Source organism: Spinacia oleracea, chromosome 3, assembly GCF_020520425.1.
Source record: "Spinacia oleracea cultivar Varoflay chromosome 3, BTI_SOV_V1, whole genome shotgun sequence".
In the NCBI taxonomy this organism is placed as follows: domain Eukaryota; kingdom Viridiplantae; phylum Streptophyta; class Magnoliopsida; order Caryophyllales; family Amaranthaceae; genus Spinacia; species Spinacia oleracea.
In genome coordinates this window covers 8,102,394-8,124,103 of record NC_079489.1, presented here as the reverse complement: position 1 = coordinate 8,124,103, position 21,710 = coordinate 8,102,394, and the positions used below count along the sequence as shown (strand labels likewise).

Sequence of the window (21,710 nt, the reverse complement as noted above, 5' to 3'; positions counted from 1 at the left end):
GACCAATAATATAGCCGAAATTCGATCTAATCTTTCATTAAAGGAAAGCTTAATGTAGTCGTGATTCGATCATTATCTGGATTCGGGGAAAGAACGACTAATGATATAGCCGAAATTCGATCTAATCTTTCATTAAAGGAAAGCTTAATGTAGTCGTGATTCAATCATTATTTGGATTCGGGGAAAGAACGATCAATATAGCCGAAATTCGATCTAATCTTTCATTAAAGGAAAGCTTAATGTAGTCGTGATTCGATCATTATCTGAAATCGGGAAAAGAACGACCAATGATATAGCTGAAATTCGATCTAATCTTTCATTAAAGGAAAGCTTTAATGCCTTGATCTATACTAGCTGGAGCATAATATATTATTATGTGCATAATTTTATTACTATAATAGTTGGGCAAGCTGGCATGATGTTGGTGGGAAGTAGGAGAATTTAATTATGATGATGGGTTAGCTGGTAAGTTGACTAAACAATACAGAAATGCGGAATATCAATTTTTTTTAGTCAATGCTATACAAATGAAATAAATTTATTAATGGTTGCTCATGTGAATGGATTTTGTTCTTGATTTGATGTTTGCGAATACAATACTTCGTCCGTTCCATAAATATAGCACTATTTTATTTTTTACACTAGTTATATTATTTCGGTTGTGGACTTGAAACAGTGTTAGAGTTGGATTGCCTTCGCTACTTGATGTTGACGGGATCCTGCACAATGTAATAGTTAACTAGCCTCGGGGGTGATTCGAGAATTACTCCTCCGATGCCTGAGTCAGATTATGTCGACTGCTATGTAATAAATGCTTACAAGAATGATTGGGTGAGATTATGTACCTTTGGCATTGAGTGGGGGTCCATATATATACGGGCGACTCGTACGGAAGATACGAGTCTTTACCCTTCGGTCCCCGAACCATCCTACTTGGACCTAAGTTACATACGTGATACGACAGGAGTATTAGACCGACTGTAAATATCCTGGCCCAAATCCCAATTGGCATGCCGGTAGGGCTTTTCGTACACACACTAAATCTTTGGTCATTTTTTGTGATTGAGTCACGTGAAATCTTATTAGATTCATATGGATATATATTTTGTAAATATAAAATTTTTATAATTTTTACTTATACATAATTCGAGATATTAAGAGTCGAAGTATGCGTTGGGAAAGATAAAGTCAATCATAGTGCAATATATAAGGAACGAAGGAAGTATATCAGATTGCCACTTTTCCAGGGCATGGGTAGCGCCTACCTAGGGATAATAATTCAGTCTGAATACTGTGAAATTAATTTGAGCTCTACCCAATCCAACGAATAAAAATCCGATCCGAATTCGAAAAAAATGAAAATTCGATCCAAACCCGATATACATCCTCATCAACTCATACATAAAATTTCATTATAATTTCATTATGCCACCTCATCAACTCATACATAAAATTTCATTATAATTTGGTAATTACGTACTTGCTCCATTTTAAAATAGTTGCATCGTTTTGACTCTTACGTTTGCCAATACGTAACTTTGACCATCAATATTAATAATCATGTATTAGTAAAAAATTATAAAAAAGTTGATATATTTAAAATATACATCCTCCATTATTATTTACATGACACAATTGGGTTTTTGGCACTACTCACACAATCTCATTTGACTTCCTTTTGCAATTTATACTTAAGAAAAATATAGTCGTGTGTGGTTTTGTTAGATTCGTCTTAATAAACTATTATTTAAATATCAACTTTTTATAATTTTTTCTTATCCATAATTGAAGATATTAATGTTTGAAATCGTGCATTGGCAAACACGACTTAATAATTGTATCATGTAAATAAGAACAAAAGAAATACATTGAGACAAACCCAATACGAGTAGCATTTTACATAGTTTTTTTTTCTTTATAAATAGAAAATTGTAGTCAAGATAAGTTAAGTGAATAGTGTTAAAAGTCAAAACGATGCAACTATTTAGAAACGGAGTTAGTATGAATTATTTAGAAACGGAGTTAGTATGAATTAAATGTCACGTAGAATATTCTATACTATTTTTCTAAAACTCTTATTTTCGTGAAGTGTCATCCGCACAAACTTTTTTCACACAGCGTTGTGAAGGTGAAGATCATCATAAAAGGGGATTTTTAATCGACGCCCTAATTCGTTAATAACGTCCGCATTCTTTACGGTAAAGTACGATTTTACCCTTTATAAAAAAAAACTCACCCCCACCCTCCTTCCCCACCATTACCCTCACCCTCACAAAAACTCCGGCCACCCTCAAGAAACTCCGGTCACAAAACTCCCTATTCGAGGTCTCCATTATCGACCCTCTTGTCGCCTCCCCTTCGTCCTCCCTTTTCGCCTCCTTCGTCCTCCCTTGTCGTCAATCCGCCGCATCCTCCTTCATTACTGTCACTGCGTAAGGTATAGTGTGAATTTAATTTTAATTTTTTTTTTTATATAAAAATTTAAACACCGCGCACGGCTTTTGCGGGGGGTTCCATGTCCGTCGCGCAAAGGTTGTGCGCCGGCGACACGGTGTCCGTGCAGATCTGGTGCACGAGCACCGTGTCGTCGGCGCACAACCTTTGCGCGGCAGTCAAGGAACCCCCCGCAAAAGCTGTGCGCGGTCCATGGAACACAAGTATATGGCAGGATCGCGCACGGTCTTTGCTTGGCGACCATGTCAGCCACGCACGGGAATTGCTTCGCTTCCATGACCACCAAGCAAAGACCGTGCGCGGCTCACCCCCGGCGATTCCATTTTTCCGTGCGATAGACCATAGTTGAAGGCCGCAATTTTCGAAGGTGAAGGTTGAAGGGAGATGGAGATGGTGATTGATAGACTACATAATAGTCAACATAAATCTCTTTGTAATTAGCAAGTATATTAATTAGTCCTAGAATCAAGGCAAATATTATACTGCATATTAGCAAAAATATTTCATTCCATTTGTGTAGACAATTAGGATTAGAATCACGGCAAGAATTATTCTACCAATTACACCAAATTCTTGTATATATTTAGCTCTGAATTATCAATAGAAGATCATGGAAATAGTATTCTATATTAATTAGTCTATCAGTGAGTGACAGGAAGATGGTGGTGAAGGGGGGGGAGGGGGAAGAGGCTCGCTGGAAAATTTTGGTGGCCTGTCGGAGAAGGGGTGGCAGTTTGAAGGGAAAATAGAAGGGGTAGAATGGTCCTTTTACATAAATAATGCGGGCGATTTTAACGTACGCGGGCGTCGAATAACGATACACTAAAAAAAAGTAAGTAAAGATACGAAGCTAGGGAAGTGAGGGATACATTTTCCGCTATTGTGATACTTCGTAAGACATAGGGAACATAAGAGAATAGGAGACTTTCTCCCCCTTTTAATAAATCAAATTCTTCAATTATTGGGAAGATTTGGAAGAAAAATGGAAGTTTACTCTCGTCTAATCGGTTGGTAAAGAGCAAGGGGGCAAAGTTGAAAATATATGACGCGTTCAGGGTTCAAATCATGTGAAAAACGCAACCTCTTGTACACTGGCCAACAGAGGCACATGATGCGACTTACCTATTCCATGATGCACGAGTGGTCGGGAGTGTAGCACCTTACTATTTAATTGCTTTTATAAAACAATTTTCTTACTTAAATAAAGGAATTACTAGAATATTACCGCCACTGTGATAACAGTTGAGGCTAATTAATACCAGAATTACGTAGCGTTGCTAACTAACTTTCAAAATATATTAAATGTAGGTAATGACCTCCGGTCCATTACAACTTGGAGCCATAAAGGCCCAAAATAAATTCCATTAACTAAGCAATGTCTAGACATTTAATATTAAAATAGAGTTTAAAACATATGCAAGACAAAAATGCTCTCAGCATGCCATTCCCGAATGTTGACTTCACTTGCAAGTCACCTCTAATAGTCCTGTTTAAGAAATGCCACTCCCCAACAACGCAAGTACAATTGATGGATCATCATAGGGTCATTATGGAATAGGTCATGACCAAAAGACATGAAAGCACGTAATCAACAAAAACTGAGTACTTACAAGCTAAAGCAAAGCCCAAAGCTAATCATGCTTCACACCAAAATAAATAACGAACTTCACATGCAAAGCCACATCCATAAACGTTCAACAATAATAAGACAAGACTCGACACAACTCTTGACTTTATTATTTAATTAAAATTGGAATAAGCTAGCATTGAAAGGGTTTTCTTCTATTCTTCCTCTTGTGTCCAAAATGGACTAGTGTTGGGAGGTACCGAACACTAAATAAAATAATAACATGTGTCACACATAGTGTGACAGAGTTCCAACGCGTAAAAATAATGCAACGTCTTGTATTACAAATAGGAGTAAATTGAACTGAGGTTGAGTGCTCCCCCATTGTTCATACTCGAGATGCATACGTTCCAAGAGTTTTGAAGCTTATCCTCTTTCACTTTACGTTGTTAATACTTTATTCAAAATGTCGACTCAAGACTCAATTAAATAAAACAATCACCAATTAAATAAACAAACAATTATTCTTTTAGAATCCGTTAGGACTTGTGATAAAAAAAAACACTTGACTCTCAATTATTTATTCTTTTTTACTCCTTCTCAACATGATTAACATGTGAGTCTCATCATGACCAAGTTAACATGAGAGTTGTGTCATCAAAGACGTACACGAATAAATCCTAATCCTTTTCTGTTTCTCAACATGATTATATTAACATGTGAGTCTGTGCCCCCTAGGCACGTCATACTTTAAGCTCCCCTGAATGCTTGACATTACGTACAAATATAAATAAACTCCTTAACATGCTTGACATTACGTACAAAGCATAAATAAACTTCCTTGTATGTATATAAATAATACATGCATAAACCATACTTAGATAACATGTTAGCTTGCTCAACTCATTCAACAAACATAAACTCTTAAATAAACATGCCTGCTATACAATTAAACATGAACTACAATCCAAGTAACATGAATCACAAATCAATCACATACTTACCATGTACACACATTAATAATTGGGTTGCCCTAAACTTGTACGTAGCCTGTGTACTTAATTAGTAGGTCCACCTTGTGATTCAATTCAACTCAACTAGAAACCACCTCGTATAATAAAATGATAACCCTTAATTAATCACTACGTTCATTAAATTTCCAGCAACATATTTTAGTTTTAAATCGTTTTTATTAATTAGAAATTAATATTTTTTAACGTAAATAATAATCCCAATTAATTTCTTGAAACCCTAGCATGAAAACTTATAAATTTTATGCATATAATCTTTAAAAATCAACACTTTTATGTTCATAAACAATATGAAAATTATAATTGATTATCATAATTAAAATTGACATCTAATTATGCTAATCAATCAACCATAACCTTTAATTTAAAACCTTAATCATAAAGCATAATTAAAACCATTAAAAACCTTAAAAATCTATGCTTTATGAATTAAACCAGATCTGCAAATTTACACTCCTCCAATCAATACTTTAAATTATCCATCATCAATACATAAAAATATGATTTTTAAACATCATTAAAACAATCCCAAAAACAATTAATTAAAATAATGATAATTTAAATAGAGGAGAGATCGATAAGAGGAACGAAAACATAACGGTCTGCCACAATAAAGGAGCACGACAAAGGTGGTGGTGGTGCACGGTGTGCACGAACGAACGAAGAAGAGGAAGAAAAGTAGTGGCAGTGGCGCGCTGCTTGCGGTCGCAACTGCTAGGTGAAGCGACACTGAAGAAAGAGAGCAGGCGCGCGTACGGAAAGAACGAAAAGGGCGATGGGCGCCGAGGCTTGTTGTCGAGCGACGCGAGCGAGACTGGCCTATGGCGTGGCCTTGCTTGCGGTGTGCAGCTCGGTCGAGCAAGGGAGTGTCGAGTGACGGGAGAGAAAAGAGAGAAAGTTTAGGATTTTTGTGTGGGGACTCGTGAGGGAGTACGACATATGTATAGGTTTCGTATCCCTAGTGGGCTAGGATTTGGGTTTCGCCTTTCAGGCTTTCAATAAACATACGTTGGGGTTTGAATAAATTGTTTGGACTTTAGAATAGAATTGGACTGGTTTAGGCTAGATTAAAATCATTTTCTCTCCAATTAAAAATAATTAATGATTTTACTTAATAAAATACATTTAAATAAAAATTTAAATGCAACTTTAATTTATTATTCTATACGAATGTCTTATAAATATAATAAATATATTTATAATTTAATAAAAATACGATGTATTACTGGGAGATTGGGCCCTCTAAGGTGATAGTTTTGCATTTAGAAAATATAATAAGTTTAATTCAATTTATGTTCAATAATTAGTCCGGTTCAAATTCATTCAATTCTTCTATTTCGTATTTTGTAGTCAACAAAAAGGATGATACTTCTATTTTGGATTTTTTTTTTTCATTATTTGGGGCATTATCAATTGACATACTGCTAAATTACATGCATATTAAACATAGAAAGATTCTTTATCAATTAATCTTGTATCATAATTATACTGAAATAATTTCAAATTTTTGAAAGAATAAAGGAAAGTTTAACGCTTTACGTACGTGGACACCAACTTCTCAAAAGTTAGGCTTATGGTATCTGCCAGATTTTGTTTTTTTGTTTTTTCTACTACGAGGAGTTCCCACCGCCTTCGGCGAGGTAATCTCCCGTGGGAATTTGCATGGGTACCTCGATGGGCAGCATCCCTCCCAGTTGAGATTTTTTCCATTCTCAAGGCTCGAACCCGAGACCTTGGTTAAGGAGCAAGAGGCCCTTAACCACTCATGCCAACCTCAATTGGTTATGATATCTGCCAGATGGACCAATTGGATATGCGCTTGTATTACTATAGTCGTACTCGCACCATGCGTGTAGATCCATTCAGAGGAGAACGACGTTGAGTCCCACAAATTGTAGTTTGACGACTCACATTACATGAAGAACCCTCCCAAGCAAGGCGTTGATCACATGCTCATTATATAGAGAAGATTCGAATTTGTGACCTGTTGTATGCAGTCTCTCATATTTTGCAAAGTACCACTAGGTTGAAGACCTCGTTGGTACGATCCGAACATAGGTTAATATTCAGGGTAGATTTTTACCATAGATTATACCAAGCTTTTACTAACATGAAATATTGGGTTTGTGACTTGAATGAATCTAAACTCTTTTTTTTTTCTCAACAACCCTCGACTAATTTTAAAATGGTAATCGAAATATTAGTCATATCGTCTGACAAAATACCTACTCAACAGTATAATGATCAAAAATCTAAAATTAGAATACTAAATCAAAGAAAGAAACTAGTGGTCCAAACTCCAAATGGGTCCGGTTGGGACTATAATCAGACAAATCGATAACAACCTTATTTGCCAGTTTGGAGGAGTTATGAGAAAATCGTGAATCACATGGCCCTCTTATTGAGCCTTATCTCATTATTATGTGCAAATATAGTATAAACATTGAGACAATAATGTATGACATTCTAATCAATTCGTTCATATGGAGAATCATGTACGAAGTCATGGGAATCGACATTTGTCCATTATACTATTCCAGGAGTCGACATTTGCATATTTGCATTTGTACAACTCACTTATTAATTATTATCATGTTCCTTCCCTCATCAATTCCAATCAAGTTTTATAAGTTTAACTAGTGTGTAGTCCGGGCGATGCCCCGGGTTACTACATTAATAACATTTACGTATTATATGTGTTTTTTTTTCAATAATAACATGAAACATGTAATAGCTTAGTGATAAAAAGCTTTATTGTTTAAACTTTAGGTCAAGGGTTCAAACCTTAGCAAACTATATTTTTTTTTTTTATAATGTATATGAAGATTACATGGAGCGAACTACCCATAAGCAGAGCGCGACGTGTCACGTATACTTTCTCATAGACGTCTTTTAACATATAGTATAGATAGATTAATCTCTTATAGTCATGTGTAGACGACTACTCCCTCTGTTTGTGTTTGTTCTTTACGTTTGTCATTTTACACATATATTAACGACTAATTAATGTGTATTGAGATTTCTTAAATAAGTAAAATTACGTTTATTTATAATGTTTTCACTCTTATCAAAATTCTGATATTAAAATAATGAGTTCCAATTGAAAGGTGTGAGAGATTAAATGAACAAATGAATTTAATTGGTTAAAATACTCATTTGACACAAATTTTGATAGAATATTAAAGCATTTATATGATAATATAAAGGAAATGTAAAGAACATTTAGAGACACCAAAAAAAGAAAACGTAAAAAACAAAAAAAAACGAAGGGAGTATTACGTATAGCGGTACATTACTTCGTATAAAGGAGAGTTGTAAACACGTCCTGTGCGGACAAGTTCATATATTTGGTCATGTATTGATGTGTTGTTCACAAAATCTATCAAAACTATGTAAAACGTTGAATTAATCTTATCAAGTTCATATACTACGTAGTACTACATAGTAATATTACAAATTAATCTTATCGAGTTATGGTCAAATTGGTTTCAAATTGTTTCGTTCCATTTCGATCGTATTGTCATGTCATGTTGTGTCAGATACTATCAGCTCTAATATAAAGTTATAAATACCGATCTGAGACAAAATAAGAAAAAATTGTTAGAAATGACCTTTTATAAGGTCGACTTTGTGAGAAATGACCTTTTATAAGCAAATTAAAGTGGCAAATTGGACGTACCTTAATGAACTTTTTTGTTGCTGACTGGGACCTTTGGTCAAAAAATGGGCATTGACCACTTTTTTCCGACGTTAACTCCATCATGTGACCGACACGTGACCAAAAAAACAGATTTTTTTAAAATTTTAATTCCCCCCCCCCCCCCCCCACCCTCACCCCCACATTTCTAAACCCCTTATTATTAACAAAAAAAGCCCCTCCAATATCTCCCTTCTCTCTCTCAACCCGAGTTCTTTATTCTTCTCCTAGCCTTCAATGGCGGCCAATTTAACTATTCAATGGGTAGCAATTTAATTTGCTGCTACCCATTGCAATTTGTATCGGTTCACATCAGATATGATGAATATTCCTCTCAATTTTTTCCCATTCTTCTAATTTGTGTCAATTTTCATCCTGTGACATATAGATAAAGGGATAACACACAAAAATAAGAGCAAAAACTCCTCTTTCATTTCTTGTAATTTTCCAAAACTCCTTTCAAAAATTTGTGTTAGTGCCAAAATCTTCAATATCTAGGCAATCAATCTCCTTCAAATTAAATCCAATATATGCTTTGGAAAGTCGTTTTTAATTAACATCGGCATTAAACAATCAACGACAAAAACAAAAGAAACCCAGAAAAAGGCAACAATTTCATCAATCCTCCCACGGCATATCTCCTTCAACACTCTTCTTCATATTCTTCTTCAAAACCCAAGTTTTCATTGCAAAATCTGGTTCAATTGCAATCTTTGTGCAATGGGTGTGGTCTAAAGTTGAAGACTAGAGTCTCAACAAATTTGCCATTGTTGAAGGATGTTGTGGCTGAAAAAAGATCTTCTTCATCAACTGCATAATCATATTCAGACAAAGATCGAGAGTGAAAGAGTTTTTTTTTTCTTTTTTCTTAATAAATAAATAAAGGGGGTAGGTTGGAATTGGAGGTGAAAAGGGAGAAAAAAAATTAAAAATTAAAAAAATTCTATTTTTTAGGTCACGTGCCAGAAACGTGATGAAGTCAACCCCGAGAAAACGTGGTAAATGCCATTTTCCGACAAAAGGTCTCAGCCAACAACAAAAATGTTAATTAAGGTCCCAATTTACCACTTTGTTATAAAAGGTTCTTTCTTACAAAGTCGAACTTATATAAAGTCTGTTTTTTCAAATTTTCCACAAAATAATGTAGACATATTGATCAATCTGTTCATCCGGAGACTTGAGTATATCATGTATATGATATATTGATCCCTGGGATCGGAAGTCAACATTTATGATCTGAATTATCCATTTGGATTGGATATGAACTTCCAACAAATCCTTTTATAGTTCATTAAGGCTCCATTTGTTTCAACGAAAAATATTTTCAAAAGAAAATGACTTTCTTTGAAAACAACTTTCAAAGGAAAATAGTTTCTTTTGTTTGTTTTCTCATAAGAAAAATATAAAGAAAAATACCATAGAAGTGGAAATGACACGAGAGAAAAAGAAATGTAAAGGATTAACTAGAGTGGAAGATACAATATGTCATTCCTTCTTTTCAAAAGGAAAGTTGATTCACCTCTAGAGAAAGTTGTTTTTCCACATTTGGAAAAATTGTTTCCAGCACCTTTATCAAAACACACAAAAGATTTTTCGAAAAAGCATTTTCCGTTAAAACAAACAGAGCCTAATTCCTTTCAATTTAAAGACGTTTTCTCCACCCTTAAATAATTGTAATGTTTCGAATTTTGCCCCAATAATAAATCCACGATGTTATATACGGAGTACCCAACTTGTCTACGTATATAGAATCTATATACTCTGTACTTCGTAGAAAAAAGACTTAGAAATTGTAGGAACAATAAACATTAATCCGTATGAAATTAAGAGAATAATCCTGTACTCCATACAAAAATTTATCTACGGAGTACTACACACTAGCTACGTGTATATCTATTGAAAAATGAAGTTTAACACGGAATAAATAATGTAATATCAACATAGTAACAATTCAATTTCAATCCACATTGTTTTAAAACTACAAAGTACATTAATATCAACCAATATAATAACAAAAAATTCCAAATTAAAGATCGATTTCCTGATCATGGAGTTTATTCATTGAAGTTTTTGAACATTAGAAGTATCCTTCTCCTTAGGGTGACGAAGAGTCCCAAATAACCAATCCATCAAAATTGTATAATTGCCATAATTGTGATGGCCTGAAGTATGGTGAACCGTATGATAATTTGAACCCATGATTGGCCAACCTTTTGCGTCGCTTCTGTCATGTATGATAACACCCCATACTGCTTCAATAAGGAAAAGCGCCAAGAATGTTGTGAAATGGATAGGCAGAGCCATTAGTATTATACCGTACGGGGTTTCTTGTAACGCTCCATCCAACGGGTGTCCCGACCAACCTGATACATGCATAACATACTTTTTCGTTAGTTTACTTATTTGGCGGGTTTGAGTGGTTGTTTGTATTGATTTTTTTTTTTTGTTGTCGGTCTGTTTGTGTTTTTCCCCCTTTTTTATGTGTGTATGTGGGGGGGGGGGGTGCGTTTGGCGGACTGGCGGATGATAATTCTGACCTGACCTGAGTAGGCTAAACCCCCAAACAAAAAAATCCGTTGACTAGTGTAAATTTAGTCTTGACCCCATTAAAATTTGAATGTAATTGTATAAATATCATATTGTATAATATAGGGTAATTTTTTTACTAGGCCTAGTTAAGGCCATGTTCGGCAAAACTAACGGTAGCGGATATCGTTTAGCGGTTGAGTAGCGGGTAGTTGTTGGAGTAGCGGGTAGTGGATAAAGTTTAGCTAGCTGTCAAAGTAGCGGGTAACTAGTACGACTGTTTAGTAAAAGTAGCGGTTCAGATTGTAAAATGCAATAAAAGTTACTTACATAACATATATTTTTTGAGGGAAAGATCGAGCTAGCAGACATTTTATTAAATCAAGTCCAGTTCCGCCATGATTTGTAACGGAGCATATATATATATATATATATATATATATATATATATATATATATATATATATATATATATATATATATATATATATATATATATATATATATCGAAAATGATAAAGGTCGCAACATGATACCTTTAATCGTGTCACAATGATGACATGACATGCTTATGTGTCATGATTTAAATTGAAAACTAAAATATTTAACTTATACAATCTATTATACATGTTAGGAAAAAAGGTAGGAAAATCTTAATATTCTAATTTGTTTCTTTTTTTTATATCAAATAATAGTAATAACATAAACGTAAATGTTTGAAACTTGTTTTTGAAGGCATAAAAGAGTAAAACATAAGAAATTTATTGAATTGGGCTAAAATAGAAAAAATTGAAGGCTTATTAATTGGAAATTGAATTTACCTGCAAAAGGAGAAAGCATGACCTCCTTACTATAACGATGATGAGGTGAATGAATATACTTGTAAATTGGCTTGATCTCATGCATTAGTCTATGAGCCCAATAAATCCCAAATTCCACAACAACAAGATATACAAGTGTGTATGACACATAACTAATCCAACCCACATTGCTAATTCGAGGGTAACATCTCGTCCATCCATTCTCAGCCATCCACTCGAACCCTGTTGAAAACAATGTGCTAACTGGAATCGATGTCAATGCCCCTATTGCTTGAGATACCATTGCTCTTTTTGAAGGCATTGTTTCTACAACACCATCCGAAATCACATTAGTTCATTAATAATCGATCTCTTTTCATGTATGTTGTTCTTATTTAGAATCTTTTTATGGGTGTGTTCTCTTTAACCCTATAACACCTGAACTTATCTGAACTTATCGGAATCTGAACTTATCTGAACTTATAGGACCTTATTTAACTTATAGGAACTTATAGGACCTTATAAGGCCGTATTAAATCTTATTAGACTTTATTTAAAGTTTATTAGATTATTACTAAATTTTTAACCATTAGAATATTGACAATAGTTGATTGTAAATAGTAATAAATATAAATTAATAAAGCAATTATTATTTAGTTCTTATATTAATAATTATGTTTTTATATTATTTAATAGTATAAATGATTACCTTGTAATAAGTATCCAAGAATTATAAAATCCAAGTACGAATTCGACCAATTTGTTTTTTTTTTTGTAACTAACTCTTTAATAAATATCTTTATACTCTTTAATGTAACTTTATCACGGACGAAAAATAATTCTTTGATACTCCGTACGAGAATTTCACTTGATGAATTTATGTAAAGAAGTAATACTATGATTATTTGCGTCTCACCAAAAAAACCGTCTATTGATTTGTGATGTACACGTAAATTTTAAAAGTGTTTATTAAATTTTTCCCTTATAATTGTATTGATAGTAATTAATAATAATATATTAATTCATATTTACGTATCATTGATAATTATTATCTTCAATTAGTAACCACAAATTATTTTAATTTAATAACATAAATATAATTTATTTAATGTAACAACGCAAATAATCAAAATATTCCACATTTTATTTAAGACATAATTGGAACTTATACGACCTTATTAAAACTTTTATGACCTTATTGGGACTTATAAGACCTTATTGGAACTTATAGGACCTTATTGAATTGGAACTTATAGGATCTTATTGAAACTTATAGGACCTTATTCAACTTATAGGAACTTATAGGAATTTATCTGAACTTATAGGACTTTATACCTGAAAATATAATAAGGTCCTAAAAGTTGAAGAGAATGAACAAGACCTTGTATGACCTTATATCTGAACTTATATGACCTTGTATATAAATGTATATTTCAATACTAAGAGAAATCTAAATTCATACGATACATATTTGAGAAAAATCGTATTCATCTGGGATAGATCTTATTTCATTTGTCTAAATATATCAGTACATCTTTTGAAAACAAGTTACATAGAACTCCTCCGTGATTATCATTACATTTTTCAATAATTAATTTATCAATATAATTAATTAAAATTTACTCAAAAACTTCATTCACAAGCAAATAGCCAAAAAAGTTGCAAAAGGCACAAACCAATTACTGTCACTTGGTACAATTTTCAATTTCCCATTTTCTTTTATCATGTTTTTCATGTGTACATATTGTGGTATAATTGGTTTGAAATTACTATCACCTACGTACGTACTTAGCCATAATCCACTTTGACATAGATATATACTCAAATTCGTAAAAATTATAACAAATGTAATCCAAGTTCAAATACTTTAATCTAACTAGTTCAACGAGTTTATCGTAATGAACAACTTTAGTCACTCCAAAATCACATAAAAATCACCCCTTTACAAAGTTGACTTTTATATGACTCGTGATGACTAAACCTATCAAAAATCAAAGACATTACACCTGTTACATACAAGTTCACACCACATTACATAGTATTGTATTACCAATTGCTGGTTGCTTCAGTGGTAATTGAGGCTAAATTTGGTAGGGAGGACCCGTGTTCGATCCCCCGCAACAATAATTGGGAGGGGACTAGAACCTATCCACCCAGAACTCGCCCCAAATTCGAATTAGCCTTAAGGGTGAACCGGGTGCTAAAAAAAACGTAGTACTGTAGTAAGAAAAGTACCTTTAGAGGAAGAAGCATAGCGTTTCCAAAAATTGAGGCAGAAAAACGCCGTTAATGGATAGATCACAAAAGCACAAAGCGTCGTTCGAAGCCAAGAACTCAAGAAATGAGGCAAAAAAGATGTTAGCGTTTTGGGTAGCACGATTTCGTTATAAAAACTCGTCTCCTCTAGAAACATTTTCATATATTCCTCCATTTTTGTTAATTGTCTAGTTTTCATGGAGTAGATAAATGTACTATATATTTAGCCATTTAGGTTATATTTAATTTGTTTTTCTTTTTTTCGTAGGGTACAATGTATTTAAGTACGGAGTAATTAAGTGTATTTCTTGGTCATTTTATATAAGAATATTACGTTATTGTTTTTAGATATATGAAAAAAATAATTGAGAATTATTTATTGCAATAGGATTGATTAATTATAAGTTAACTTCACATGATTAGCAAGGTTTGGGCTTGTTTAATAATTAAGGAATCAATTAAGTCTACCAAATCTTTATTTAAACTCGGTACTCAACTTATAGCTTGTGAAGTGAAGCAACTACATAGATAAATCAAAGTATTGCAAATGGGAACGTTTTAAGTTGAACTAGCTTCTGAGCCCGTGAAAGTTGAAAAAATATACAAATTAGATGGTGGATTAATATCGAGTGTTAACGTGGGAGATGGGGTGGAAGAAGTTATATGAATTAAATGGTGAATTGATTTTGAATGAGGAAGATGAATTGTGGTGTTAAAGCTATAAAATAATTTGAAAAACAAACAACAAAAGAATTTTTTTTTAAAAAAATCAAATTAATAGAGGAAAGATGGGATGACGCATGTCATCTAATAAACCATGATCTTCCTTTTTAAATACTAGGTATTGACTAGGTATTGATTATGCGTATTACAGCGAGTCATGCAGATATGACAAACGGAATTTATGATATACTACTACATACTAACGTACGTAGAGTAGAGATTATATTATATTCATTTTTTCAACCTTATATGAATTTCCTTTTTTTGCACGTAATTTGACTATGAATTAAAAAAAAAAAAACCTCGTGAAAACATAATTAAATACAAAATTTGTATTTAAAGATAATCAATGATCCGTATATAATCACTCTTGCCTTCAAATGGTTTCAAGGATCAATTATTCTCGACCCTCTCCCTTATCATCCTTAAAGGTTATTTAAGAGGCTAACCTAGTTTTAACAAAGAAACTAGTTTTTGGGCCCAGACGATACCCTAGGTTACTACGTTAATAATATTCACTTTTAGTTATATGTGTTTTTTTTCCAATAATAACACGAAACATGTAATAGCATAGTGGTAAAAAGTTTTATTGTTTAAACTCAAGGTCAAGGGTTCAACCTTTTAATATAGTATAGATGTGATAATTTGTAACAAGACTGACAATGAGATAAATCGCCAGCCAAATCCACGCAGACCCGTTTGGGAATTTTGGAGTATTTATATTGTTGCAGTCCATTTTAATTGCCAGCACTTATTTGAACACGCTGATTAATTAGAAGATAATCATGCATGGAATGTATATTGTAATGGACTGATGAATTTATGTGTTCACAAGTTGTATACTTATCTGGCCGGAATTGATAATATAATTTTCATGACTTGGGATTAGAGCCGAACGTATGCAGTCCAGCCCGATGGCCCAACTCGACTCGGCATGTTTATCGGGAAGTCAATCGTGCAACAGATTATGATGTATTTTTAGGTCACCAAATTCAGACTCATCAAGAATTCCCGGCCAGATAAGTATACAACTTGTGAACACATAAATTAATCAGTCCTTTAGCTCATGGAGGTACACATTGGTGAATGATTAATGGAGGTTCGTTTCTAATGATTAATGATTAATGATTAATCCGGCCAGAAAATTATGTAGGCGAACTATGGTGTACACATTGGTGAATGATTCATGGAGGTTCGTTTCTAATGATGTTTGTGTGGGCCCTTTAGCTCATGTTGGTCGTGCTTTTAATTCTGGTATGCTTTCTGGTACTCAGATATACTGGAAGGCATTTCCTATGTCTGATTACCAGGTTGGTTGTTTTGATCTATGTACTGAGAAATGGAGTGAGCTGATTTTGCCTAATCTTTCTGAGATTGGTTCTTTGAATTGTTGTAGGATGACTTCTTTGGAGTATATAGTAGATCGCCCTCCTATTATGTGGGATATTGGGGTTTTCGAGGGATGTTTGTGTTTGATGATGAGTAGCAAGTGGGAAGAAGTTACTAATGTGTGGGTGAGGAAGGAGGATGATTGTTGGGTCAAATTGTTAGGTGTGTTGCACTCAGTTGTTACTAAGAAGCTTATGAATGTACCAATTGTTTGGTCGACAGATAGTAGGGAGATTTTGCTGAGAAAGAGTTGTGAATCTGCTCTTGTACGTGTGGTATAATCCTAATGAAAAGACTTGTAGGAATTTTGAAATACAAGGGAAGTTGATTTATAAACATGTTTCTGTTGTGTGTTGGGAAAGCCTAGCTTGGATTCCTGGTAGTGTGCCAATTGATGCAGAGAAGCAGTGTGGCAAGTCTGGGCTGTGTTGTGGCGTTGTGGCTCAATGTTATAATGAATATAGGCCCTGTTTTTTTGGAGTTCATTGCAGTTCAGTTCAGCTCCATTCATATGAGTTCAGTTCAGGTCAGCTCCACTCAGTTGAGTTCAGTTAGTTTAGAAGAACGACATTATCTTCATCTTATTTATTATTTATTATTCATTAAGTTCCATTTAGTTCACTTCAGTTCAGCTCCATTCAGTTCAGAAGAACTGGGCCATAATCTATGTATAACTAATTGCCACTTCATGCTGAAAATTTCATGTGTTGTTTGGGTGATCCTGAATTTTCCGCTTTAGCTTTTTGTTTCTTTTGTTCTCGTTCCACCCCTCAATGTCTTTATATTTGTTTGAATATCATTTCACTACATTGATTTAAAGAATTTCAGAAATCCTGAAGTCTTGGCCTCAAGCGGCTTGTGTCCATATGGAGTACCAATACAGAATATGTTAATACCAATTATACAAAATGACTTGTATTGGTAATTCTTAGCAATTTTTGCGTTTTTTTTACTATATTGGTACTCACTTGTGTCTATATGAACACAAGCCATTATAGGTTTAGAAATCCTTCTAATGTAAAATGTGTCTTAAGATTATATCTTGAAAAAAAAAATATATAATCATAATCTCATTCATCTCTTGAATCTTACACAATTCATTCATCTACAATAAGCTTAGTCCTAGTGGGCCCATCTTCAAGGTGAAACTTTTCCCCTAATCCAAGATGTGTCATCAAAAACCAAACCACAGAAATAAGCTCTCCTCCTCTACTCACCTGCTGAACATGGCTAGTTGGCCTACAATGTGAAGCAGCATAGCATAGCAACTCCACCCAAACCCTACTCATCACCTCCCACCTATTCACCTCCTTAGGCAATGTCATTAGTTTATTTGCCAATCGACATGCCTCGAACAACACGGACTTACTCCTTGTTCCCTTTACATCCCCTGGTTTAACATCATCCCTTATCAGCATACTCATCATTTTTCTGCACAACAAGTCCAGTGGTGTGGGAAGGCTATTTAGCTGGCTGTCATCCTTCGCGTCTGGGAGGATGCTTTGAATGTACCGTAATGCCTCGGCCTCGGTGTCTCGAAGCCGTAGGTCACTGATCCCTGCCACGTTGGAGATCATCATCGGCTTCATTACTAGTAAATACACCATGTAATCTGAAAGTACTTTGCTGATGACACGGTCCTCGTCGTAGCGTAGCTTGTCCATGTTGTAGCAGACCTCAGTAGCAATGTGCCATAAGAGTAAGCTTTCATCATACTCAACCTCCAAAATCCAATTGTTGAGTTCTAACACCTTTCCTTTGCCGACTGGTGTAAAATTAAAAATCAGTGGAGCTACAAACAAGACAGCTAGAGGTTGTGCGTTACTTGAGAGACTAACTCAAGTAAAAAACTGGACAAAACTTAATTCTAAGATATCTAACTCAAAATGAATCTCTTAGGTAGACCTGTCAAACGGATTGATTGGGTTGGGTTGTAAAATTTTATTTTTAGGTTCGGGTTAATTCAGGTTGGTCACTTTCGGGTTCGGGTCGTTCCAATGGATTGAGATATTTTAAAACGGGTATTATATTTTCATTAATTTAGGTAATAAATATACAAAATACGGGCACAAAATTACAAATTTTCTTACCCAAGTTTATCCTTCGGTTGGGTTTTGACCCATTAATTTTCGGGTTGCTTGGGTTCGGATAAAATCGGGTTACGAGTCACAAAATCTTGTTCAAGATTCAATATTTTCGGGTTAGGTTCGGGTGGGTTTTCAGGTTGGATCGATTTTTGACCAGTCTACTCTTAAGACAATATAATCAAAGGATTTTCTTACCATAAGATTTGAGAACCCAGTTTCCACGAGCACGACAGAGATGCTTCGCCTTTTCCGGATCATTCACCCGTTCTGATTTCTTTTTCAGCTCCTGGAAGATGAGTTTCTTCATGTTTTGGGTGAACTTATATGTATCCACATACCTTAAATCATCACAAAACAGCTTAACCCCCAACGAATCAAGGATCTTATTAGTCCTTGAACCCCGTTGGTTGAGATAGTACTCCAATAGGCTGAACTGACAGATTGAATTAGACCATGGACGGAAAATGAACTGTGAAACTTGAGGTGCCTCAGGGAAAGCCGAAAACCACCTAATCCCAAAAGCGAGCACCTTGTCCGTGACATTGTTGAACAAACTTCTACTCTTATTTTCTTTGTAATCCTTTACCAGGAATGCAACAGACCAATTGGAGAAGACAAGTACCAGAATCGAGATGACGTCTAAGGCAACTGCACCAAGAAGTAGAGTGTAGGAAATCTGGATATCTCGATGTTCAATGTGCAGCTTTTTTGATCTATCACCAAACTTCTCCCAGAAGAAGAAGACTCCAAATGAAATTAAGCCAAAACTGAGGCAGCAACATCGTACAAGATATGATGCACGACGATGTAAAATGATCGCTTTGGTGTAAAAGGCCTCGTACAGGAAGTTGAGCTCTGTCTCCACTACCCTAAACGCATCATCTTCTTCCAAACTGCAGACAAAAAAGCAAATCAATAAAAACAATGTATGTTTACATATAGTTCAGTGTGTATTCAACTAGGAAATGAACTGAGTCACCAGAAGCACCATTCTGGGTATTCCCTAGAACACGATAAAACAAACCTTGCTTAAACAAATGTAATTGGCTAAGGAAAACTCTTCTTTCAGTAAAAATGTATCCGCTTTAGGGTTTCACAATTTCTCTTCTTTTAGTAAAAATGTACCAGTTTAGGGGTTTCACCATTCCTCTTCTTTCCGTAAAAATGTCTCGGTTTAGAGGGTTTCACCATTCATCTTTCAGTAAAAATGTCTCGGTTTTGAGGTTTATTCATTTCTATTTAAAAAGATGTTATCAACAAGTTTCCTTCTATTCCGTTAGTGTTCTGTTTTAAAATTCCGCGAGTTCCTATCTGCTATCTTTGGTAGAAGGTACACCCGGTTGCAACTACATGCAACCGAGTCATTTTGTATTTTAATCATTCAAAAATACATTTTTGTTGTTTATAAGCACATATTTACCGATTAAAAGCACATTTTTACGGACAAAAATACATCAGCTTTGAAAGAACATATTATTAATTACAACACAATCACCTGTAAGAATGCGCTGTTAAATTGTAAAGATGTAATTTTAACCGCAAAAATGTGCTTTTAAATTAAAAAATATGTGCTTTAAACCCGGTTGTATGTAGAGCTACATACAACCGGGTGCACCTTAATGAAGAAGAAACTCATGTATGTATGCATGTATGTATGTACAGGAATTTAAAACCATGCCTGAGAAAATATTGCACACTCTTGTTGCGCTCCCGGAAGCTATACTCAAAGTCAACAATTAGACCTTTGAACCTCTGATAGAAACGGTATGCATCTTTGACCACCTGAACACCTTGAAGTCTACCCTTTTGCCTAACCTCAAAGTTATGGAGATCCTGCTCCAACTCAGGCTCTGCAATAGTTTCTATCCTTGTTCGAAAACCATCTTCCACCTTCAACGCATACTGTTCCATGAACATAGCGTAATTGGGGCCCGGGTCTGGATCCCTGAGAATGGAACGACGAAACTTGTCAAGACTCGCATGGTAAAGAGACCAAACACGTTCTCCATACTTAACCAACCCACACATGAAAATGAGAGCTACTGGTAGCCACAACAGAGGATCTGGTGGTGGATTGTGATACAATATATTACAGGTGGCAACAGTCTGAGCAATAAACTGAAGGAGGTGACGGCGCCATAGCTCGTTGTCCTCCATGGTTAAGGCGGTGATCGTGTCGGGCCCGCCTAGGTGGACGAGGAGGAACGGGGCCCAGAATGAGAATAGTGTACCCTTTGCAACTTTCTCGTCGGTGCAGCCTTTGTAGTGGATGAGTCCGATGGCAAAGACAGCCGCCCAATCGGCTAACAAGTAAGCTAGCCAAATGGACACATATAAGATCTGCTTGGACACTCTTTTTCTCAAGGAAGCAAACCATATTAGGAATAATTGGAGGGAAAGGCTTAACATAACAAACATTTGAATATCCCAGTTTCTCCATAGTTCACTAATAAATTGAACAATTGTAAATTTCATAACTCCTCCCAAAACATTAAACAACAAAAAGAAAAGACTTGTACCAGCAAAGTATATTGTTAAATGGTGAGTGTAAAAGGAAGGGGTAAAGAATAGATTATTTGTCATTCCTTCTATTTCTCCAAAGCATATTTTTAAAGTATTTTACTTAGCAGGGTGGAACAGAATTTATTTAGAATACTTGCTTAAAGAGTTACTTGACAATTGCTTCCCTAATGTGCCACATATTATATGCCCCACAACCCCACATATCTACTGTAATACAAATGCACTTTTTTAAACTAAACACCGGAATAATGCACATAGTGAAATTGAATAACCAGAACAGGCAGCAGTCATTTCAAACAGCAACAGGACACTGACAGTGGGATGTGCCAGGGTGTTGCGACCACTGGGAGGTTGCTGCAACAGTCGTGCCAGCCATCCTATGGCCACATACTGGTATCCCAACTCAAGTTTTTCCCTTTTTACAAAAAAATTAAAAAATAAAAAATTTACCTTGCTGGCCCTCAGGACTGTTGCGCCTGTATTTGCAATAGGCGATCCATGCCACAACACGAGTCTGACCAGGGGGCTTCGTGACTTGACGTTTCAATGTCATCCTTAAATGCATTATACTCAAAAAGACTCCCTCATTAAGCGGGATGTATGCAACCTTAAGCTGTGATGACGTGATAACTGAGAGACTTTTCAATTGACGTTGCT

The 21,710-nt window shown here is 34.9% G+C and overlaps 2 protein-coding genes across 5 annotated transcripts; both read right to left on the bottom strand.

Annotated features, from left to right (window-relative positions):
• Positions 1 to 10,658: 10,658 nt before the first annotated feature.
• Positions 10,659 to 14,617, bottom strand: LOC110796799 (delta(7)-sterol-C5(6)-desaturase-like). 2 transcript variants are annotated; one of them, XM_056841164.1, is made up of 3 exons: positions 14,311 to 14,617; positions 12,097 to 12,318; positions 10,659 to 11,112 (listed from the first exon to the last, which is right to left on the bottom strand). In XM_056841164.1, the coding sequence occupies exons 1-3, from the start codon at positions 14,528 to 14,530 to the stop codon at positions 10,808 to 10,810; spliced, it is 747 nt and encodes a 248-aa protein (XP_056697142.1). In that variant the 5' UTR covers positions 14,531 to 14,617; the 3' UTR covers positions 10,659 to 10,807. The 2 variants fall into 2 exon arrangements, with proteins under 2 accessions (XP_056697142.1, XP_056697141.1); XM_056841163.1 differs by having other exon boundaries at positions 12,097 to 12,402; positions 14,311 to 14,616.
• A 2,861-nt stretch (positions 14,618 to 17,478) lies between these two features.
• On the bottom strand, positions 17,479 to 21,643 carry LOC110797974 (uncharacterized). Of its 3 annotated transcripts, none has more exons than XM_056838542.1 (4): positions 21,504 to 21,643; positions 20,209 to 20,475; positions 18,726 to 19,423; positions 17,479 to 18,208 (listed from the first exon to the last, which is right to left on the bottom strand). In XM_056838542.1, exons 2-4 carry the CDS (start codon positions 20,445 to 20,447, stop codon positions 17,541 to 17,543), a joined length of 1,605 nt encoding a protein of 534 aa, XP_056694520.1. In that variant the 5' UTR covers positions 20,448 to 20,475; positions 21,504 to 21,643; the 3' UTR covers positions 17,479 to 17,540. The 3 variants fall into 3 exon arrangements, with proteins under 3 accessions (XP_056694520.1, XP_056694519.1, XP_021858799.1); XM_056838541.1 differs by having other exon boundaries at positions 20,557 to 21,581; XM_022003107.2 differs by having other exon boundaries at positions 20,209 to 21,581.
• Positions 21,644 to 21,710: the final 67 nt, after the last annotated feature.